This window comes from Ranitomeya imitator, chromosome 2 (assembly GCF_032444005.1).
Source record: "Ranitomeya imitator isolate aRanImi1 chromosome 2, aRanImi1.pri, whole genome shotgun sequence".
Lineage (NCBI taxonomy): Eukaryota > Metazoa > Chordata > Amphibia > Anura > Dendrobatidae > Ranitomeya > Ranitomeya imitator.
The window spans coordinates 831,304,752-831,328,656 of record NC_091283.1 but is presented as its reverse complement, the minus strand read 5'-3'; the positions used below and the strand labels follow the sequence as shown (position 1 = coordinate 831,328,656).

The 23,905-nt window shown below is 42.4% G+C and overlaps 1 protein-coding gene across 4 annotated transcripts in view; it reads right to left on the bottom strand.

The window, feature by feature from the left end:
- Window positions 1–9,369: 9,369 nt before the first annotated feature.
- The window catches only part of LOC138666021 (killer cell lectin-like receptor subfamily B member 1B allele B), a 51,071-nt gene continuing 36,535 nt past the window's right edge, over window positions 9,370–23,905 (bottom strand). For all 4 annotated transcript variants that reach the window (XM_069754077.1, XM_069754078.1, XM_069754081.1 and 1 more), the window contains exons 3-6: window positions 20,888–20,968; window positions 17,130–17,278; window positions 9,739–9,848; window positions 9,370–9,605 (exon numbers count right to left, since the gene is read on the bottom strand). In XM_069754077.1, coding sequence (XP_069610178.1) covers window positions 9,485–9,605; window positions 9,739–9,848; window positions 17,130–17,278; window positions 20,888–20,968 — 461 coding nt within the window. In that variant the 3' untranslated portion in view covers window positions 9,370–9,484. The remainder of the gene's footprint in view (window positions 9,606–9,738; window positions 9,849–17,129; window positions 17,279–20,887; window positions 20,969–23,905) is intronic.

Sequence of the window (23,905 nt, the reverse complement as noted above, 5' to 3'; positions counted from 1 at the left end):
GGTAACAGAATAAATTGGACCCCAAAAGTTGTTGTTCAATTTGTCCTGAGTACGCTGATACCCCATATGTGGGGGGGAACCACTGTTTGGGCTCATGGCAGAGCTCGGAAGGGAAGGAGCGCCATTTGGAATGCAGACTTAGATGGATTGGACTGCAGGCGTCACGTTGCATTTGCAGAGCCCCTGATGTACCCAAACAGTAGAAACCACCCACAAGTGACCCCATATTGGAAACTAGACCTCCCATGGAACTTATCTAGATGTGTTGTGAAAACTTTGAACCCCCAAGTGTTTCACTACAGTTTACAACGCAGAGCCGTGAAAATAAAAAATCCTTTTTTTTCCCACAAAAATGATTTTTAGCCCCCCAAATTTTTATTTTCCCAAGGATAACAAGAGAACTTGGACCCAAAAAGTTATTGTCCAATTTGTCTCGAGTACGATGATACCCCATATGTTGGGGTAAACCCCTGTTTGGGCGCACGGGAGAGCTCGGAATTGAAGGAGCACTGTTTTACTTTTTCAATGCAGAATTGGCTGGAATTGAGATCGGACGCCATGTCGCGTTTGGAGAGCCCCTGATGTGTCTAAACAGTGGAAACCCCCCAATTATAAATGAAACCCTAATCCAAACGCACCCCTAACCCTAATCCCAACTGTAACCCTAACCACACACCTAACCCTGACACACCCCTAATTCTAATTCCAACCCTAATCCCAACCGTAAATGTAATCCAAACCCTAACCCTAACCCTAACCCTAGCCCTAACCCTAACCCTAACCCTAATGGGAAAATGGAAATAAATACATTTTTTTTAATTTTATTATTTTTCCCTAAGGCTAGGTTCACATTGCGTTAGGGAAATCCGTTTAGCACTAGCGGATTGCGCTAACGCAATGTCTTTTTAGGTGTCGTGTTTAGTGGTCGCGTTAACGTCCCCGCTCTGGAAGATCGGGGATCGGACCTCGGGCGCCCCGCGGACGCTGCAAGCAGCGTCTGAGGCGCGCCACAAAAGAATGGCACCTTGCTAGCGCGAGCCGAAAATGGCACGCTCTAGCGATGCGCTACACCTGAAAATCACATTGCTGTCAATGGTTGTGCTAACGGACCCGTTGCACGGCGTTAATTGTGACATTTTCGCCGTGCAACGCTGTCCGTTAGCGTTAACCCATTAACGCAATGTGAACCTAGCCTAACTAAGGGGGTGATGAAGGGGGGTTTGATTTACTTTTATAGCGAGTTTTTTAGCGGATTTTTATGATTGGCAGCCGTCACACACTAAAAGACGCTTTTTATAGCAAAAAAGTTTTTGCGTCTCCACATTTTGAGAGCTATAATTTTTCCATATTTTGGTCCACAGAGTCATGTGAGGTCTTGTTTTTTGCGGGACGAGTTGACGTTTTTATCGGTTACATTTTCGGACACGTGACAGTTTTTGATCGCTTTTTATTCCGATTTTTTTGTGAGGCAGAATGACCAAAAACCAGCTATTCATGAATTTCTTTTGGGGGAGGCGTTTATACCGTTCCGCGTTTGGTAAAATTGATGAAGCAGTTTTATTATTCGGGTCAGTACGATTACAGCGATACCTCATTTATATCATTTTTTTTATGTTTTGGCGCTTTTATACGATAAAAGCTATTTTATAGAAAAAATAATTATTTTGGCATCGCTTTATTCTGAGGACTATAACTTTTTTATTTTTTTGGTTATGATGCTATATGGCGGCTCGTTTTTTGCGGGACAAGATGACGTTTTCAGAGGTATCATGGTTATTTATATCTGTCTTTTTGATCGCGTGTTATTCCACTTTTTGTTCAGCGTTATGATAATAAAGCGTTGTTTTTTGGCTCGTTTTTTTTTTTTTTTTCTTACGGTGTTCACTGAAGGGGTTAACTAGTGGGCCAGTTTTATAGGTCGGGTCGTTACGGACGTGGCGATACTAAATATGTGTACTTTTATTGTTTTTTTGTTTTTTTTTTTGTAAAGAAATGTATTTATGGGAATAAAAAAAAATTTTTTTCTGCTTTATTTAGGAATTTTTTTTTTTATTTTTTTTTTACAAGTGTGGAAAAATTTTTTTTTACTTTTTCACTTTGTCCCAGGGGGAAACATCACAGATCACCGATCTGACAGTGTGCACAGCACTCTGTTAGATCGGTGATCTGACATACAGCCGGGCAGGAATAGAGCTGCAGCTGCAGCCTGATCCTGACCCGGAAGTGCTCCCTGCAGGACCCGGATGCAGCCCGGAGGCCATTTTGGATCCGGGGACTGCAGGGAGAAGACGCTCGGTACACGGTGAGTACATCACCGTGTACCGATCGTCTCAGGGAAGCCCGCAGGGAGCCCCCTCCCTGCGCGATGCTTCCCTGCACCGCCGGCACACCGCGATCATCTTTGATCGCGGTGTGCCGGGGGTTAATGTGCCGGGAGCGGTCTGTGACCGCTCCTGGCACATAGTGCCGGATGTCAGCTGCGATAGGCAGCTGACACCCGGCCGCGATCGGCCGCGCTCCCCCCCTGAGCGCGGCCGATCGCATATGACGTACTATCCCGTCCCTGGGAATTAAGTCCCAGGTCACCTGGACGGGATAGTACGTCATATGGGATTAAGGGGTTAATAAAATCCAATTTTTGAAAAAAAAACTTCATGCAGTTAATGTTGTAAAGTTTGACGTAAGTACGTAAACATAGGATTTTCCAATAAGTAATGACTCCCTACATCACTAGACTTCTTAAAGCAATAAATTCAAGTGATTTAATTATATTAAAGGAGGGTCAGTAAGCCATTAGTGCTAGTCTATTCACCAAATAATTTCCAAGAAAGCAAATCAGTGACCCCCATAAAGAAGAACGCAAAACATGTGTCGGGAAGCCTTCTGCAGCCAGGTTATGTATTATTTAGTACTTTTTCTCTCCTCTTTGTCACTATTTAATGATTGAATCATGGGCGGACATACCGCCTGTTCAACCTGTGCAACTGCACAGGGGCCCAGAGCGGGAGGGGGCCCCGATGGACATACAAAGCAATGAATGTGAATGACAGCCTGAGACAGTATTACTGATAACAGGAGAAGCAGGGGGGCCCGCTCTGCTGCACGCATGTGATATGACAGTTAAACGGGCCCCTCCTCACCTGCAAGCATATATTATGCTGCTGTCCTGCAGGCTGTCACTGCTGCGGTCTGCGGTGATGTGACGGGTTGCAGACACTGGACCAGGAAGAGAGGACGGGGGGGGAGGGCCTCTCAGTCACAGTGAGTCACTGAAGCTTGCTCTGCTTGTGACTCACTGTTGCTGTGTGCGTTCAGTAGTCCGTGCACTCTTCCCAGAGCCTCAGTGATCCGCGGGACTGGGTCTTTACATTACACATCAAAATAGGAGGGTAGGGGGAGGAATGAATTAATCACTGGTCTAGGTAGGGGAAGGGCTGCCCCCCCTGGAAAAAATGTATTAAAATGATCGATCCACTATATAGGAACTGGATGGGGATAGAAATCTACAGAGCGCCTGGTACATGTTTAAGGTTATATGGAGTGCACAGTGACATTTGTGCATGGTGCATCGTTAACGATATCGTTATGTGTGACGGTACCTAAAGGCTAAAGTGAAATAAGGAAAAATAAATAATTAAGCGCTTGGATTGTTGAAAGTGTAGGTGCCAAATAAAGAATAACCTGGATGTGAATGTGTGAAGAAATCTGTGTGAGAGTAAACGTGGAATTATGATTGCTGGAGCAAAGAAATAGTGAGACAAAACCATGTGAACTATGTAATATGGGTGGAGGTGACCAATGCCCACCCGATCCACACGAAAAAAGGCATCCCCCATAGCCAGATGGTTAGGTTGAGAAAAATAAATAATAACGATAAAGTTTATAAACAGCAAATTGTAGAACTTAAAAATCGTTTCTTAACCCTTATCCGGCTGAATAGGTACAATTGTAACTATTCCGTTTTAAAATTGCAATAACTTTTTTTTGAAAAGACGTAGAGGGCTGAAATTTCGTGACATCTCTACATTTTTGGTCCAGAATATATTGGCCAAATTTCAATAAAATATCTCCACCCGCTTCCGAGATAAGGGGTCGAGATCTTTTTGCATCCATAACAAGCTGCATAGGTACAAATGTACCTCATATATTTTGAATGAAGATAATGCAAGGGAAAAAGCATACATTTTTTTTTAATGATAATGCTATTTAACTATTATAAACAAGTAAAAAACTGTTCATTTACATTATAAAAGAAAATGTAAGAAACTTTTTTTTATTGATTTTCTTTGCAAGTAATGCATGTTGGCTTTGCTACAGAGTGTTCATCGCAAATGGGTTTCACACAAACCACACAAGACTTTCTAGTCTTGCGTTGTTTTCGCCTCAGGTCTCTGCAGACATAGCAACTACCAACAACAGGGGAGGGTCCACGACTACCATGAGGTATTTTGGGGCCAGCTGCTGGCTGCGATGCTACCACAATGCATCGTCCAAGCACCATTTCTACTGCACCTCGAAGAAAATGGTTTCTCATTATCATTTTGTTTGTACTACGATCTTCAATTGCAATCATACACAGCTGATTTGCGAGATCTTTCAGGAACTTTCTTCGTTGATCCTTTGCCCTGAAGCTTGGATTGTGTTCTCTGTAGATGATGTAGGATGCTAACCCACTGACATCAATCATATTGTAGAAAAATGCCAAAGTCCAACGTGATGTTCGTCGTTTCACAGTGTACTCTCCCAACATTTTATCCATAACATCAACGCCACCTTTTGTTATGTTGTAGTATTTTATTATCTCTGGCTTGGCTGCTAGTGTCTCTTCAACTTCTCCCGTCATGTGCATAGATGATAGAAGCACGACTGATTTGTTCTTCTTTGGTACATATGAACAGACTGTTGCATCATGATTGTAGGCAAAATTTGTCGAGTATACAGGCCTTTCTTTGGCAGGCTGCATGTTGTTAGGTAGGAACCTTTTGTTTTTTCTCACTGTACCAACTAGTGTCATGTTCCAGGAGTTCAATACCTTAGCTAGTTCCATGGTTGTAAAGAAGTTATCGGTGGTGACATTTCTTCCAGAGCCTTTATACGAGCTCACTAGGTCCAATACTGTTCGTTCTCCAATGTTTACTTGTCGAGGACCATCAGTTGGTTTCCCAGTGTAGAGCTGACCTTGTAAAGGGTAGGCATTTGATGAGTCACAAGCCCAGAAAATCTTTATGCCATATTTAGCTGGTTTTGAAGGTATATACTGGGTAAATTTAGTATGACCTCTAAATGGAAATAATTGCTCGTCGACGGTGATACAATGATATGGCTTGTAGGCTCTCTCCAGATTACTGTTCAGCATTGTCCAGATGTCCCGTATTGGTGCAGCTTTATCTGTTTGCACACGTTCTGCACGTGTATTTTCGTTGTCAAACCTGATAAATCTGAGTATCATCTTGAAGCGGTCACGAGACATGGCTGCACGTATAAGAGGCAGAGCAGCAACATTCCACATTTCCTCCAGATTCTCTTTGTTGGCTCTGTGCACACCAGCAGCAATCAGTATGCCCAAAAATGCATGAAGTTCAGTTTCAGTAAATTGCTTGAATGTTTTTTGTGGTGGCCGTTTGGAAGAATCAGGAAAACGTTGTACCAGTTCGTTGTTGTAAGCATCACAAACTCTCTTGGCCTTTCGATTCGTTTCCCGTAATATGATGTCACACATCTCGGGAGTCATGATGGACTTGAATAGCTCTTTTGCTGTATATAGGTTGCTGATTGCTGCAGGGCCACCTCTTTGTCGTAGGACATTACGAGATTTTGTTTGTGCATTTGGCAGTGGATTACTGCACCATTGAGTTTCATCCTTAGCAGTCCAAATGTCGCCTGCACTTTGAGGCACAGAATCATCCTCAACACTTTCGTCTGATTCGTATTCATTTTCATGCTCTATGACCATTTCTTGTTCAATGTCTGAATCTTCTTCAGTAACATCCACTTGTGGTACATAGTTTTCATCATCAGATGGAACATATGGTTCATCCTCATGCTCAGAATCAGATTCTTCTAGCATTCGCATTATTTCGTCAGACGTAAATCTGTAAATATGAAAAAATGTAAAATAAATAATTTTCCGAAATACTACATTATTGGCTTTTCACAAAATTATACTAACCTGCAAACACGTTTTCTTGGATTATGGCGGAAACTAGATCCAGCATTACTATCACTCTTGATGACTTGCTAGATGAATTTTGGCTTCGTATTTTGTGCTGAATATAAATAAAACATCGTAAAACAATATGTAGATACTAATTATTATCCATTTTTCGTATAAAAATTATACCTATAGTGATAAGTTTCATACAAAATATATGTAAGCCAAGTCCAGGCTGAAAGACAATTTGACTGTTCTGTCCCCACATAATGAGAATAAAGGTATAACTGGCTGTTAGATGCTGTGAGACTTTCCTACCTTCGTTTCCAAGAAATTGAAGACTTCACAAGCCTAGAAATGTGTGCTCACAGCAATGAGATGAACAGCAAAATGGCTAATGAGAGGAGGGAGGCAGGAAGACAAGTAGAAGCCACTCCCAGTTTGAATTAACTTAATTGACAGCAACATAAGTGACCAGTAACAACACTGAACAATAGATATCAGCATAACATTTGTAGCTGAATGAACTTTAGTTTCTGAAACCAAGTAAAGTCTTCCCACAGTGGAGGTATATGTGAAGGTACAATTGTACCTATGCAGCCTGTTAAGGTTGTAAAATTATGCAGCCTGACAAGGGTTAAATAGAGGTTAACCATTGGAAATCTTGGAACAAGCGGAAAAACGGGCTGAGAAACTAACCCAAACAGAGCTTTTGAAAAAGCGCAAAAGAAAGCCTCCCTCACAAGGAGCGGTTCACATTCGGAAATTAACTTTCACCTTTACCCATAGTCCAATCGATAAGGCTGTCTATGCTGTGGTAAGGAAAAATTGGCACATATTACAAACTGACAGAGATTTATTGACATTAACAACTTTAGATCCGCAATTTGCATATAAACGCACCAAAAATTTGGGTGATTTATTGGTGCACAATAGATTATTGCCCACACAAAATAATTGGTTATCAAAAGATTCTCCTAAAGGAAACTTTAGGTGTTAAAACTGCAAATTCTGCCATCTACATAAATTAGATAACCCTCTAAGAATTGGAGGTATAACACAAAAAAATTCTGATTTTATAACATGTAAAAGCAAGTTCGTTGTGTATGTGATGTTCTGTCCTTGTAATTTTTATTATATTGGAAAAACCATGCGGCCCCTATTTGTGAGATTCCGTGAACACTACAACTCGGTAGTGTCAGGTAAGGGTTGCATGAGATTAATAAAATATATATGCAAGAGAAACATAAAAGTAACCCCGAACTCTTACAATTTGCTGGCCTAAAGATAGTTAAATTCCCACCTCAGGGAGGCAATCACAATAAACTCCTCCTGAGAGAGAAAGGGAAATGGATTATAAAAACAAATGCACAAGGACCGCTGGGCCTGAACGATAAATTGGATATGGCCGTATTTCTATAAATTTCGTCTAATGTCGCAACAAGCATTTGTGTATTATTACTGGTAATGTTTAGTTAATAATCTTTGGTAAAATATAAAATATAACAAGATAACATTAATGTCAGTAATTTACGTTGATGTGCATATAGCCTTTAAAAGGAAATGACATCATTTTAATCTCACATGGACCCATCGAAGTGCTGATTGCACGAAACGGCCGTCGTCCACCTTCACTCCCCGCACCCTCGCTATCACCTGTAATGTGTCTACGCAACCTGTAATATGGACTAAGGACACATTAAAGACACTTTTTTTCAGTAAACTGGTGAGTGCAGCTACTTTTCTATCTTTCGATATGGGTATGAAGATTGTTATGACTGTTTAAGCAGAGCACCATAATCCAGTGGCTTTTCTGGAAACCGCAAGTGTTAGAAATCCATGGAATGAGTAAAGGGGTGTAGAACTTCAATAAGAGTCCTGGTGCCGTTCCACTTTCTCTGATTGTTACGTTGTATTAACAAAATTAATAAACCCACTACCATTATAAAAACCACCTCCCTCCCCACATGTGAAAACCTGATCTGTCTGGTTGGAAATAGCATAATCCATTTGTATAAAAATGTACATCTGCATAGTATCCGGCAGGAAAAAAATGTAATAAAAAAATTAGTCCAAATTCCATAACCCCAAAGGGGAACCTTTTCCTCTCTTTCTTTTTCATATCATCTTATTACTTCAGCAAGAGGACAAAAATGTTTCAAAGGATAATCTATGTCTTCAGCTATTAGTCTGTCAAGGTGAACAAATCAGTAGACATCACAAGAGATGGCGGAGAAAAGGATTTACTTTGCATGGAGCAAATTACAAAGAATATACATTCTGGAAAATACAGATTTCTGTAAAATTCAAGTAGAATTTCCAACTGAATATATTTACTCAGCACTAATTATAGTGTAACGATATACAAGAGAGTGCAAAAACCTCTACTATGTACAGAGGGAAAGCTGGTGGTGTCCAATGTCACCGGTCGTTTGGTACTTGTCTTGCCGGCTGAGAAAAGGTCAAAGACAACATGATGGACGGGGGATAAACTGACTTTTTGGATGTACAGTAACAACAGTAGACAAATCATACGATGAATTCTGCACCAGTGTTCATGATTTTATCATGTCTTGTGTCATTCCTTATATCCAGGTTATTGGGGTCATTCTATTCACTCACAAAAGGATTCCATCGCCTAGAAATCTTGACATTTCATTAGCCGCGTACAGTAAATTCACAGTGTGACCTGTCAGAATAGAATAGATAGACAGAAAGATGTCAGTGACATATAACATTAGTGCAGCGCATGTGTAGTTTAATGTTCATGTATTTAGCTAATAATTCAATAAATTAACAAACAAAAATGGTTCGGATCCCCTGAAATTTTAATAAGCAACTGAGAGACAGTGGATAGTTTGGGGCTGATGTTTATAGACTGGGAAGGAGGTAATAAACATGGAGCTTTTTAGGGGGTTCCTCATTTTAATAACCAGTAAAGGCTAAGCATACAGCTGTGAGCTGATATTAATAGCCTGGGGAGTTCCATAGGTATTACTCCCTTCCCAGGCTATAAACATCAGCTCCCCAGCTGTCCGTTTTCCCTCAGCTGGTTCATAAAAATTTGGGGGACCTCACTCCATTTATTTATTTAATAACTACATGTACAGTAAGTTACACATACAAAGAATATTTCTATCTCTCTACTTTAAAACCTTTCTTTGAATGACATTGAGAAATTCTCTATGTAAAAGTTAAAATCGCATTGCATATGAATTGCTTTGCATGTCATTCGGATATGTCATGATACTTGCATGACACTCGTCTGACTTTCCAGGAACAACATCGGGCCGATTTTTTAAACAGTGACGGGTATGAGACCCAATACTGATGTTAGATCCTCACAGCTTTCTTTACACATATCCATCTTCTTGCAGTATTACAGTTATCCTGATAATATTCTGATTGGGTCATTAATATGCAGCGACCTTGTGATTGTACTGTTATCCCAATCCTGAGTAACAAGAAGATAAAACAAGAGGAAATTATGAGAATTCAGTAATTATAAGGGAGGTCCAGACCCCGGTGATCGGATGTATCACAGTCACAGTAATGACCGGTGTGTGCCGGTGTCAGGAGTCACTTACAAGCTGCCGGAATAATGTTCTCCATCCACCCATCTCCAGACGTCTCCATCACGGTACAGTCCTATCCAATATGTGCCTCCCCGCTGCCGGATAGATCTCTGCATAATCTCCTGTAACAAATGAAGGACCTTCATCATATCAGATACAGTGAAGAGCAAAAGGGTAACAAAGTTTTGAACTTTTGACTTGCAGGCTGCCCTCTGACTATCCAATACTGCTTTGATAGTGAGACTACCATCATTTTATAGACAATAATCTTTTCTATCTCACTTGCAGCATGTATGTAGCGCCACAAAATGCCTGCATGTGTGGTACACTTATACAGTATATGTATTGCCAGCATTGGTGAGGGCTGGTTCCTCTGCTGGGAAAAAACTGCATCCACACGGTTTACCCAATCCCTTACCGGAAGATTGTGCACTTTTGCATGAACCAGGAATGGCCACAGTCCCTGGGTGAGGAAGATGCCTCTGAGAGATTGCAATGTGCAGAGCAGTGAAGATGTAGGAAGAGGTAGGAGCATGTAGGTCTGCAGGCACAGTAGAGGTATCATGTCCTCTCTGCCAGGACAAGCGACAAGAGGCAGGGCATCAGTCCCTAGAGCACACAGACTTCCAGGGTCTCTGCTAAACTGAAAGACTGCTATGTTTTCATATAACGATCAGTAGTGTGCTTTTGCCCAGGTGCTCAGCAGTACATAGAATCAGGGACACTGCTGCAAGTGAAAGTGTTTTCCACTGTATTCGAGCTGCCTGTTCGCTGGAAGGGATCACGGATCCAGTAAGTGTTTTTATTGGACCCCTGAAGGTCCAAGGAATCGTTTACCAGAGGTATAATTAGCAGTAGGAAGGCTACACTACATCACAGCAGAGAAACTGAACTCTCACCATGCAGGCCTGACCAACACCCTGCATGTGAATTGTATGGAAGCTTCTGGAACTGTGTGCAGAACTTCAGAATAAGGAACAAACTGATCATTACCCTGTATAACGCTGATTATTGTCTGCTGCATCATTCCTGCTCCAACTCCCCTGGGATTCAGCCCTTGTTGGGAAGGGGGTTAATAATCTGGCACTGTCCATCATCACCTAACTCCCAGGGACCTTCATCAGTGCCCGGTTATACCAGGCCAGACATCCCAACTGGCATCACGAACCTTTCTATTAACATTATTATTAACCCGACAATTGACAAAGACTGGCACACGTCCCCGGTCAGACTCAACCAGCACTTGGAACCGCCGTGACCCAGTACCGTTACAGCTGCCCGGCCGGGCGGCACATGAGAGGCATGACAGTTGGAAAAATATGAAATGAAGTCTGTCCATCGATTCAGAAGCCAAGAGGTGGACATTCAGGCGAAATATCAGAGTCAACAAGTTGTTTCATCACAAGGTCTATAAATTCTGGCTCGACAAACACGTAAGTGGAGGTGGCACGTATGCTTAATAAGAGTGAGCTACCAGACATCGATGCAAGCACTGTTTGACACGCATTACACAAGTCTGGAATGGTGGCCCAAAAAAAGGTGAAGAAACCTCAACTTCAATTTTGTCATAAAAAGTGTCGGTTCGAGTTTGCAAACTACGAAAAGTGGACAGTAAATGATTGGAAACGGGTGATTAGGAGTCATGAGATGAAAGTCAATAGACTAGGATCTGATAGGTGAAAATGGGTTTCAAAGAAACAAGGAAAAAAGGGCTAATGGATTGAAAAATTCAAGGAAATGTCAAGTTCGGTGAAAGAAGCCTGATGATATGTGATTGTTTCACAGCCAATTGCATTGGATCCTTGACCAGGATCAATGGTGGTCTCAATGCTTAGCTATATGCGAGTATCCTACAAGATAAATTACTTTGTACATTAAAGTACTACGGGTATGAAAAGGACAAAGGACAACATAGTATTACAACAGGACAACATCACGAAGCATACCTCGAGATTGGTGAAATGGTTCAATGACAATAAAGTAGAGGTGCTTAAATGGCCCCACAGACCTCAACCCAATCAAACACTTGTGGGTAGAATTGAAGAAAAAAACTGCATACATACCCAAGAGAGTCAACCAGTCCTATATTATCCTTATATATGGGGCAGATCATCTAGTCCTATATTATCTTTATATATGGGGCCGGTCATCTAGTCCTATATTATCCTTATATATGGGGCCGGTCATCTAGTCTTATATTATCCTTACTAGCTGAAGAGCCCGGCGTTGCCTGGGCATAGTAAATATCTGTGGTTAGTTATAGCACGTCACTTCTCTTATTTTCCCATCACGCCTCTCATTTCCCCCCTCACATCTCTCATTTTCTCCCTCACACCTCTCATTTTCTCCCTCACTCCTCTCATTCCCCCCTAACACTTGTCATTTCGACCTCACATCTGTCATTTTCCGATCACTACACTATTTTCCCTCACTCCTCTCATTTTGCACTCACACCTTTTTATTTTCACCTCACACCTCTCATTTTCACCTCAGTATATACATGTTTGTCATCTCCCTTATATATAGTATACATCTGTATGTCATCTCCTGTATATAGTATATACCTGTATGTCATCTCCCCTGTATATAGTATATACCTGTATGTCATCTCCTCCTATATATAGTATATACCTGTATGTCATCTCCTCCTATATATAGTATATACCTGTATGTCATCTCCTCCTATATATAGTATATACCTGTATGTCATCTCCTTCTATATATAGTATATACCTGTATGTCATCTCCTCCTGTATATAGTATATACCTGTGTGTCATCTCCCCTGTATATAGTATATATCTGTGTGTCATCTCCTCCTGTATATAGTATATACCTGTATGTCATCTTCTATATATAGCATATACCTGTATGTCATCTCCTCCTGTATATAGTATATACCTGTAGGTAATCTCCTCCTGTATATAGTATATACCTGTGTGTCATCTCCTCCTGTATTTAGTATATACCTGTATGTTATCTCCTCCTGTATATAGTATATACCTGTATGTCATCTCCTCCTGTATATAGTATATACCTGTGTGTTATCTCTCCTGTATATAGTATATATCTGTGTGTCATCTCCCCTGTATATAGTATATACCTATGTGATCTCCTGTATTAGACCTCGTTAACACGTTATTTGCTCAGTATTTTTACCTCAGTATTTGTAAGATAAATTGGCAGCCTGATAAATCCCCAGCCAACAGGAAGCCTTCCCCCTGGCAGTATATATTAGCTCACACATACACATAATAGACAGGTCATGTGACTGACAGCTGCCGTATTTCCTATATGGTACATTTGTTGCTCTTGTAGTTTGTCTGCTTATTAATAAGATTTTTATTTTTGAAGGCTAATACCAGACTTGTGTGTGTTTTAGGGCGAGTTTCGTTTGTCAAGTTGTGTGTGTTGAGTTGTGTGTGGCGACATGCATGTAGCGACTTTTGTGAGATGAGTTTTGTGTGGCAACATGCGTGTAGCAACTTTTTGTGTGTCGAGTTGCATGTAACAGGTTAGTGTAGCAAGTTGTGTGCAGCAAGTTTTGCGCATGGTGAGTTTTGCGCGTGGTGAGTTTTATGTCCGGTGCCTTTTGAGTATGTGCAAGTTTTGTGTGAGGCAACTTTTGCATGTGTTGCAACTTTTGTGCATGTGGCAATTTTTCCGCGTGTGCAAGTTTTGCATGTGGCGAGTTTTCCATGAGGTGAGTTTTGCACTTGTGGCGAGTTTTGCGGGAGCCTAGTTTTTGCATGTGGCGAGTTTTGCGCGTGGCGAGTTTTGAGTGGCGACTTTTGTGTTTCGACTTTTATGTGGCGAGGTTGGTGTATGTGTGGTGAAATGTGTGCTGAGGGTGGTATGTGTGTTCAAGCACGTGGTAGTGTGTGGCGCATTTTGTGTGTGTTCATATCCCCATGTGTGGTGAGTATCTCATGTTGGGGCCCCACCTTAGCAACTATACGGTATATACTCTTTGGCGCCATCGCTCTCACTCTTTACGTCCCCCTTGTTCACATCTGGCAGCTGTCAATTTGCCTCCTACACTTTTCCTTTCACTTTTCCCCATTATGTAGATAGGGGCAAAATTGTTTGGTGAATTGGAAAGCGCGGGGTTAAAATTTCACCTCACAACATAGCCTATGACGCTCTCAGGGTCCAGACGTGTGACTGTGCAAAATTTTGTTTCTGTAGCTGCGACGCCTCCAACACTTTTCCTTTCACTTTTTTCCCCATAATGTAGATAGGGGCAAAATTGTTTGGTGAATTGGAACGCGCGGGGTTAAAATTTCACCTCACAATATAGCCTATGACGCTCTCGGGGTCCAGACGTGTGACTGTGCAAAATTTTGTGGCTGTAGCTGCGACGGTGCAGATGCCAATCCCGGACATACACACACACACATACACACACACACACACACACACATTCAGCTTTATATAGTAGATATATGGGGCCGGTCATCTAGTCCTATATTATCCTTATATATGGGGCCGGTCATCTAGTCCTATATTATCCTTACTAGCTGAAGAGCCCGGCGTTGCCTGGGCATAGTAAATATCTGTGGTTAGTTATAGCACGTCACTTCTCTCATTTTCCCCCTCACATCTCTCATTTTCTCCCTCACACCTCTCATTTTCTCCCTCACACCTCTCATTCCCCCCTAACACTTGTCATTTCGACCTCACATCTGTCATTTTCCGATCACTACACTATTTTCCCTCACTCCTCTCATTCTGCACTCACACCTTTTTATTTTCACCTCACACCTCTCATTTTCACCTCAGTATATACATGTTTGTCATCTCCCTTATATATAGTATACACCTGTATGTCATCTCCTGTATATAGTATATACCTGTATGTCATCTCCCCTGTATATAGTATATACCTGTATGTCATCTCCTCCTATATATAGTATATACCTGTATGTCATCTCCTCCTATATATAGTATATACCTGTATGTCATCTCCTCCTATATATAGTATATACCTGTATGTCATCTCCTTCTATATATAGTATATACCTGTATGTCATCTCCTCCTGTATATAGTATATACCTGTGTGTCATCTCCCCTGTATATAGTATATATCTGTGTGTCATCTCCTCCTGTATATAGTATATACCTGTATGTCATCTTCTATATATAGCATATACCTGTATGTCATCTCCTCCTGTATATAGTATATACCTGTAGGTAATCTGCTCCTGTATATAGTATATACCTGTGTGTCATCTCCTCCTGTATTTAGTATATACCTGTATGTCATCTCCTCCTGTATATAGTATGTACCTGTATGTCATCTCCTCCTCTATATAGTATATACCTGTATGTTATCTCTCCTGTATATAGTATATACCTGTGTGTTATCTCTCTTGTATATAGTATATATCTGTGTCATCTCCCCTGTATATAGTATATACCTGTGTGATCTCCTGTATTAGACCTCGTTAACACGTTATTTGCTCAGTATTTTTACCTCACTATTTGTAAGATAAATTGGCAGCCTGATAAATCCCCAGCCAACAGGAAGCCCTCCCCCTGGCAGTATATATTAGCTCACACATACACATAATAGACAGGTCATGTGACTGACAGCTGCCGTATTTCCTATATGGTACATTTGTTGCTCTTGTAGTTTGTCTGCTTATTAATCAGATTTTTATTTTTGAAGGCTAATACCAGACTTGTGTGTGTTTTAGGGCGAGTTTCGTTTGTCAAGTTGTGTGTGTTGAGTTGTGTGTGGCGACATGCATGTAGCGACTTTTGTGAGATGAGTTTTGTGTGGCAACATGCGTGTTGCAACTTTTTGTGTGTCGAGTTGCATGTGACAGGTTAGTGTAGCAAGTTGTGTGCAGCAAGTTTTGCGCATGGTGAGTTTTGCGCGTGGTGAGTTTTATGTCTGGTGCCTTTTGAGTATGTGCAAGTTTTGTGTGAGGCAACTTTTGCATGTGCTGCAAATTTTGTGCATGTGGCAATTTTTCCGCGTGTGCAAGTGTTGCGTGTGGCGAGTTTTCCATGAGGTGAGTTTTGCACTTGTGGCGAGTTTTGCGGGAGCCTAGTTTTTGCATGTGGCGAGTTTTGCGCGTGGCGAGTTTTGAGCGGCGACTTTTGTGTTTCGACTTTTATGTGGCGAGGTTGGTGTATGTGTGGTGAAATGTGTGCTGAGGGTGGTATATGTGTTCAAGCACGTGGTAGTGTGTGGCGCATTTTGTGTGTGTTCATATCCCCATGTGTGGTGAGTATCTCATGTTGGGGCCCCACCTTAGCAACTGTACGGTATATACTCTTTGGCGCCATCGCTCTCACTCTTTACGTCCCCCTTGTTCACATCTGGCAGCTGTCAATTTGCCTCCTACACTTTTCCTTTCACTTTTCCCCATTATGTAGATAGGGGAAAAATTGTTTGGTGAATTGGAAAGCGCGGAGTTAAAATTTCACCTCACAACATGGCCTATGACGCTCTCAGGGTCCAGACGTGTGACTGTGCAAAATTTTGTTTCTGTAGCTGCGACGCCTCCAACACTTTTCCTTTCACTTTTTTCCCCATTATGTAGATAGGGGCAAAATTGTTTGGTGAATTGGAACGCGCGGGGTTAAAATTTCGCCTCACAATATAGCCTATGACGCTCTCGGGGTCCAGACGTGTGACTGTGCAAAATTTTGTGGCTGTAGCTGCGACGGTGCAGATGCCAATCCCGGACATACACACACACACACACATACACACACACACATTCAGCTTTATATAGTAGATATATGGGGCCGGTCATCTAGCCCTATATTATTCTTATATATGGGGCCGGTCATCTAGTCCTATATTATCCTTATATATGGGGCCGGTCATCTAGTCCTATATTATCCTTATATATGGGGCCGGTCATCTAGTCCTATATTATCCTTATATATGGGGCCGGTCATCTAGTCCTATATTATCCTTATATATGGGGCCGGTCATCTAGTCCTATATTATCCTTATATATGGGGCCGGTCATCTAGTCCTATATTATCCTTATATATGGGGCCGGTCATCTACTCCTATATTATCCTTATATATGGGGCCAGTCATCTAGCCCTATATTATCCTTATATATGGGGTCGGTCATCTAGTCCTATATTATTCTTTTATATGGGGCCTGTCATCTAGTCCTATATTATCCTTATATATGGGGCCGGTCATCTAGTCCTATATTATTCTTTTATATGGGGCCGGTCATCTAGTCCTATATTATCCTTATATATGGGGCCGGTCATCTAGTCCTATATTATCCTTATATATGGGACCGGTCATCTAGTCCTATATTACCCTTATATATGGGACCGGTCATCTAGTCCTATATTATCCTTATATACGGGGCTGGTGATCTAGTCCTATATTATCCTTATATATGGACACAGACATCCTACCTGCTGTTCCTGGCTCTTTATGAACACTAGATCGGCTCCCATCATCTTACAATCATCCCGGCTCTGGCTCCATGTTCTTTCTGTTACATTTGAGTAGTAATAACAGTGATCTCCGTGTAGTCGCCAATCAGGAGGACACAGAAGACAACCTGAAATACAACAACCATAAAGTGCAGAAGTTTCCAACTCTTACTATATAAATAATTATAAGCAATAAAGCAATGAATATACAATTAATGACATGGATGGGTATGCAGTGGATCAAAATTAAATTTTTCGTGAATTAATTGAAAATAAATGCATTCCTTAACTTCAGCTGCACCTGCTGTGTGGTACTGTGTGCCCTCTAGATAGTAAAACAAGCCTCTAGAATAATTAATATCCTGTGCAAGTGCCATAGAAAACAATACCCACATTCTACCCCCTAGAAAGTAATAATACCCTCTGTGTGACCCTTTGATAGAATAATCTGAGTTCACCAACAAGTGCCCAGTTAACAGTTAATAATGTCCAGAATCTGTAAAAAGGACCCACATTAGCTCACTAACTGTATGATAGTCCCCTCACTGTATGATGGCCCTCACAGTACTCCCCAGACTGTATGATGGCCCCCTCAGTAGCCCCATTCTGTATCATGGCCCCCTTAGTAGCCCACATATAGTATACTGTGCTTACCATAGTCATGGATATAGTATTATGCACTCCCCATAGTCCTCCATAAAGTAAAATGCACTCCCCATTCTCATCCATGTATGATAATAGCACTTCCCATAGTCCTTCATATAGTATAAAGTATTCCCCACAGTCCTTCATATAGTATAATGCACTCCCCATAGTCCTCCATATAGTATAATGCACTCCCCATAGTCCTCCATGTAGCATAACGCACTCCCTATAGTCGTCCATATAGTTTAATGCACTCCCAATAGTTCTCCATATAATATACTGCACCCCATAGTCCTCAATACAGTATAATGCACTCCCCATAATCTTCCATATAGTATAATGCACTCTCCCCATAGTCTTCCATTGCAGTCAATGGCAACCCTAACTTTGGTGCTGCAAAATGGTCGTAGTAAGGGCTAGGGGGATGCAAAATAAGCAAAATGGGGGTAGGAGCAGGACAATTGCCCTACAAACAAATGTGAATAGGAAAATGACTTAAAATAACATGGAATAAAAAAATAAATAACAATAATCTTGAACCAGGAGGTGGAGGTTCGAGTAGAGGAGTGCCTTGTGTGTGTTTTTACTGTACTTTTTAATAAATAAATAAAAATATGAAGTGGGGTCCCTCCTATTTTATATCCAACCAAGGAAAAGAAGACAGCTGCGAGCTGGTTTTTTTATGCTGGGAAGGCACCAATATCCATGGACCTTCCCAGCTTATTAATATTAGCTCACAGCTGTCTGCTTTGCCTTTGCTGTTTATTAAAAATGCAGGGACCTTACAAAAATGATGTGGGGTCCCACCTATTTTTAATGACCAGCAAAGTCAAAGCAGACAGGTGCTCGCTGATATTAGTAGATTGGGAAGGGTCATGGATATTGGCCCCTTTCCAGCCTAATAAGATCAACCCTCGCTGCCTCAGTAATAGCGCATCCATTGGATGTGCTGTCCAGGCCGAACCCACCAAATCCAAACTTCCATGGGTCCACTCATCCCTTTTGATATGCTCATCTGCTGTGGTTGTGCTATCCAGACCGAATTCACTGAACCTGAATTCTGACGAGAGGACTGCATGTTGTTTTTTTATTATTATTTATTTCACAACATCAGGCTGGGTCATGTGCTGTGCCGGCCAAATACAGTCATGCCGATATTTGGTCGGAAGCGCACACAGCCTTAAAGCTTGTTCATTGGCCTGGCTTTTATTAGCAGCAGCCAGCCCCCTGATGGTAGCTGATTCTCTGTAAAGAACAGGGGACGTGACAATGCCCATGGAGCGCCCCCAGACGCAGGGCCGCGGTTTTTCGGTACCGGTCCTCTCTGGCTCAGTTCTGGGGTCGTCACGGTGGCTGGACCCGGTCCGTGACCCTGCTAAGGGGCGTCCAATGAAAGATGATGAATAAAGTCGGCTAAGGTTTCGTGACGCCACCTGTGGTATTCGGTCAGGTCGACCGACGCTGCTTGGGGTCCACTGGGGTGATATGATGGCAGCTAGATGGTATACCTTCCCACAGGTGAAGTATGTCCCCAGGGCTTCCCAGTAGTGTAGGTGGCGATGGTGTGAGGCGCAGTCAATAACGAGGACACAGGGTTGCAGTCTCTTTACCTTTTACTGAAGGCTTCGGGATCCGCAATCCAGAGCACTGTCAACTGGGCTGTCTGAGACCGGCCGGTCCGAAGGCACATCCAGAGTTCCCATTGCAGGTGGAAATCGTTGCCTACCACTGTGTGTTGTAGTTCTTCCCTGCTGAGCATTCGGGATAGTCCTCAGAACTTCTGTTCTCGTTCTTTTTCGTTCTCTCTCTCTCTCCGTCCTCCAAGTTCATCTGGATAGGACGCACCCGTTTGACAGGAAGGCTCAGAGCTATTCCTCGGACCCTAGAGACGCCCCTCTCAACGCTTGCCCCCTATATCTGCTTAGGTGATGTATGGTAGACAGCCAACCTATAATTAACTGTCCTGCGGTATTTGAAGTAAGGCATAAAGTCAGTTACTTCATCGGTGTTACAGTCACCGGCTACGCGCCTCAGTAGGAAGTTGCCACTCTCGGGGCACGACTCCTACTGGCTCTCCTCTGTGCTTGATCTCATTTCTCACTGTCCACAATATCCTTCTCTTCTTGTCCTTTCTTAGGATACCGCCGCAAGGTAGTGCAGGCACGGTTCCGTTGCTTTCTAATCGTTCTGCTAGGCCCCTGTCAGGAACCCACCCCTGACAGGTCCTCCCTGGACTCTCCCCAGGCTGCGTTCTGTTCTAACTTCTTATCCGACCCCTAGTTTTACCTCCCCTAGTGGCCGGAGTGTGAAGTGTAATGTGTGCTTGTGATACCTGGTCAGATGAACTCCTTTAGTGCAATCAGACATAACATCACTCTCCTTAGCGGCAGAGCGACATTACTGCAACGACCAGGCCTCTGGGGCGCTGCACCAACTCTTCTCAAGCTGGCTGTTCCTCACAGCGAGGAGCTGAACACTGGTGTGTGATGTATTGTCCCAGACTGGAGGGGTGAGCAGTGAGGAGCAGCTGCTGTCACAAGGAATTACAAAAGTAATAAAGATAAAGTGGACTGGGTATCTCATCTAGTGAATGTGGGCAGGGACAGTACAATTTTTTTTTATCTCTCTTGAGTACCCCTTTAATTCTTTAATTGAAATTTGCTTATGTCAGTAGTATGTAGTTGAGACTGTACTCTACTCATCAGATGTAGTAACTCATCGTCATCTGTAATTTCATTCTAGGAGTCCATAAATTTATTGAGTAAACCCTTTCATGCACAAGATTTGTTTTATTCTCCTTTGACTTTATACCATTTCTGTGATATACAGACGTAGCATTACTTTATTGGTGTTGTGCGGCTGTAGAATCACATCTCTGCTGTTTGCCCAGGCAGCCTCTCATTTACTTTGTATGAGCGTAGCCATGCTACAGAAATGGTGGATGTCCTCAGCGAGATATTCGTACAGTTGTAACCAACCATCTGTGCATCTGTGATTTCTTGTACAATGGTTTTTAATTACTTCATTACTTATCGCTAAAATTTATCAGATCACTGAGTTTTGCGCGGTCACAGAGATAATTATTTACTTACCTGAAGAACTGTCAGTCTTGTCCGTACAAAGCTCCTTAACTATTTGTTTTCTATATTTCTCTATGTCCGTGTGTGGATTAGCTAAAAGAAACAAAGTAAACCTGAACATGAAAAATTGAAAATGACTGTTTCTCAGGTGTTACAATGATTTTCTAAGGTATGTTACCAGTTCATTAGCTAATATGAATATTTAGTAGCGCTTATGCACAAAATTGTTCACTTATTAGAAGAACTGTCAATCTTGCTCATATAAGTCTCATGAGAGAAGTAATTTCTCTTTTTTTCTTTCTCGATATGGTGATAAACTGAAAGAAACACAATAAAACTGTGCAAAAAAAGGTGAGATTTTTTTTCTCAGGTGTTACAATGGATTGTTATGAGGACTGTTTGTGGATATCTATCAACGCTTAAAGGGCTTTCATGGAAAATCTGCACTAGCCACTCAGTCTAACAGACTCCAGAGAGCTCTCTGGTTTGTACACTGTCACTCCTATCCAGAGAACTGGCCCTTGGTTGCATCCATTGAATAGTTGCTGGCTGGTGGAGTAAGTTGGCAGTAAAGTTGTCGTATGGCCGTGTCAGAACCAAAGGAACTAGGACAAGAATAACCTCAAACCCAACAGAGAAACGGAAGTAAAGGGCGAACTAACATGTGCAATAAAAAATACAAATTTTACTTAGAAATAAATTGCAAAAATTCTTTAAAAATAAGGAGAAGAGTCATGAAGTGTCACATAACCAGGAGCACAAAGGGTCTACAGGCATAGCACATGTTAAACAAGTGTCCAAGATGGGAAAACTGATGGCACTCAAAAAATGGAGGATAACAGTATATTCCAACCTATATGCGATAGTAGAAGAGTTGAGTAGTCAGGCAGTTAGAGACACAAATAGTGGTGGTATCTATACAGGGCTACATGAAAAATACTCAATAACACAGGAGAAAGTCCTAGACAAAATGGAGGCACTGTAGCAGTCCCATACCCAACCCATCAGGCTTCAGATATAATGTATACTATTGGAGAACCCATAAACATTCAGAGGCAAAGCGCATGGTGCATTACCTGGAAATGAGGTGCAGCAAACCGCAAAAGGGGTTACTGTGCTATTACTGTGTTAATACTGTGTTATTGAGTATTTTTCATGTATCCCTGTATAGATACCACCACAATTATGTGCGATCCCATCCCACTTCATCCCAAACCTCACCACAGTCTTCATCCCAACCCTAACCCATCTCTTCAACCTATCACTAACAACTGGTGTTTTCCCCTCCAAGCTTTAAACATGCCTCCATCACACCTATCCTCAAAAAGCCCTCTCTTGACCCATCCTCTGTATCTAGCTTTCACCCTTTATCACTTCTCCCCTATGCCTCCCAGCTACTAGAACAACACGTCTACCTGGAACTGTCCTCCCATCTCTCTTCTTGCTCCCTCTTCGACCGCTTACAATCTGGCTTCCGGTCACACCACTCCACTGAAACTGCCCTTACTAAGGTCACCAATGACCTCTTAACCACCAAGAGCAAGCGACACTACTCTGTCCTCCTCCTCCTGGACCTGTCGGCTGCCTTTGACACAGTGGACCATTCCCTATTATTACAGACCCTCTCATCCCTTGGCATCCCAGATTTGGCCCTATCCTGGATCTCATCATACCTAACAGACCGGACATTCAGCATTTCCCACTCACACACCACCTCCTCACCTCGCCCCCTATCTGTCGGAGTCCCAGAAGGTTCAGTCCTTGGGCCCCTGCTCTTCTCCATTTACACCTTTGGCCTGGGACAGCTCATAGAATCTCATGGCTTTCAGTATCACCTCTATGCTGATGACACACAGATCTACATCTCTGGACCAGATATCACCTCCCTACTAACCAGAATCCCTCAATGTCTGTCCACTATTTCATCCTTCTTCTCCGCTAGATTTCTGAAACTTAACATGGACAAAACAGAATTCATCATATTTCCCCCATCTCACGTGACCCCCCCAACGAATCTATCCATTACAGTAAATGGCTGCCCACTCTCCCCAGTCCCACAAGCTCGCTGCCTCGGGGTAATCCTTGACGCTGATCTCTCCTTCAAACCACATACCCAAGCCCTTTCCACTTCCTGCCGACTTCAACTCAAAAATATTTCACAAATCCGTTCATTCCTCAATCATGAATCTGCAAAAACCCCAGTCCATGCCCTCATCATCTCTCGTCTTGACTACTGCAACCTCCTGCTCTGTGGCCTCCCCTCGAACACTCTCGCACCCCTCCAATCTATTCTCAACTCTGCTGCCCGACTAATCCACCTGTCCCCCCGCTATTCCCCAGCTTCTCCTCTCTGTCAATCCCTTCACTGGCTCCCCATTGCCCAGAGACTCCAGTACAAAAGCCTAACCATGACATACAAAGCCATCCACAACCTGTCTCCTCCATACATCTGTGACCTCATCTCCCGGTACTTTCCTGCACGCAACCTCCGATCCTCACAAGATCTCTATTCCCCTCTTATCTCCTCTTCCCACAATCGCATACAAGATTTCTCTCGCGCATCACCCCTACTCTGGACCTCTCTACCACAACATATCAGACTCTCACCTACCATCGAAACCTTCAAAAAGAGCCTGAAGACCTACCTCTTCCGACAAGCCTATAACCTGCAGTAACCACCGATCGACCAAACCGCTGCATGACCAGCTCTTCCCTCGCTTACTACATTCTCACCCATCGCTTGTAGATTGTGAGCCTTCGGGGGCAGGATCTTCTCTCCTCCTGTACCAGTTATAACCTGCATTGTTTAAGATTATTGTACTTGTTTTATTATGTATACCCCTCCTTACATGTAAAGCGCCATGGAGTAAATGGCACTATAGCAATAAATAATAATAAATAATAATAAAAAGTCCGGCGGATACACAGCTGATAGTCCTACTGAATAGATTGTTAAAATTTGTTTTATGGCAAGAAATAAGCAGCTAAGTAAAGAAAAACAAGTGGCCATCATTACTTTAAGAATGAAGG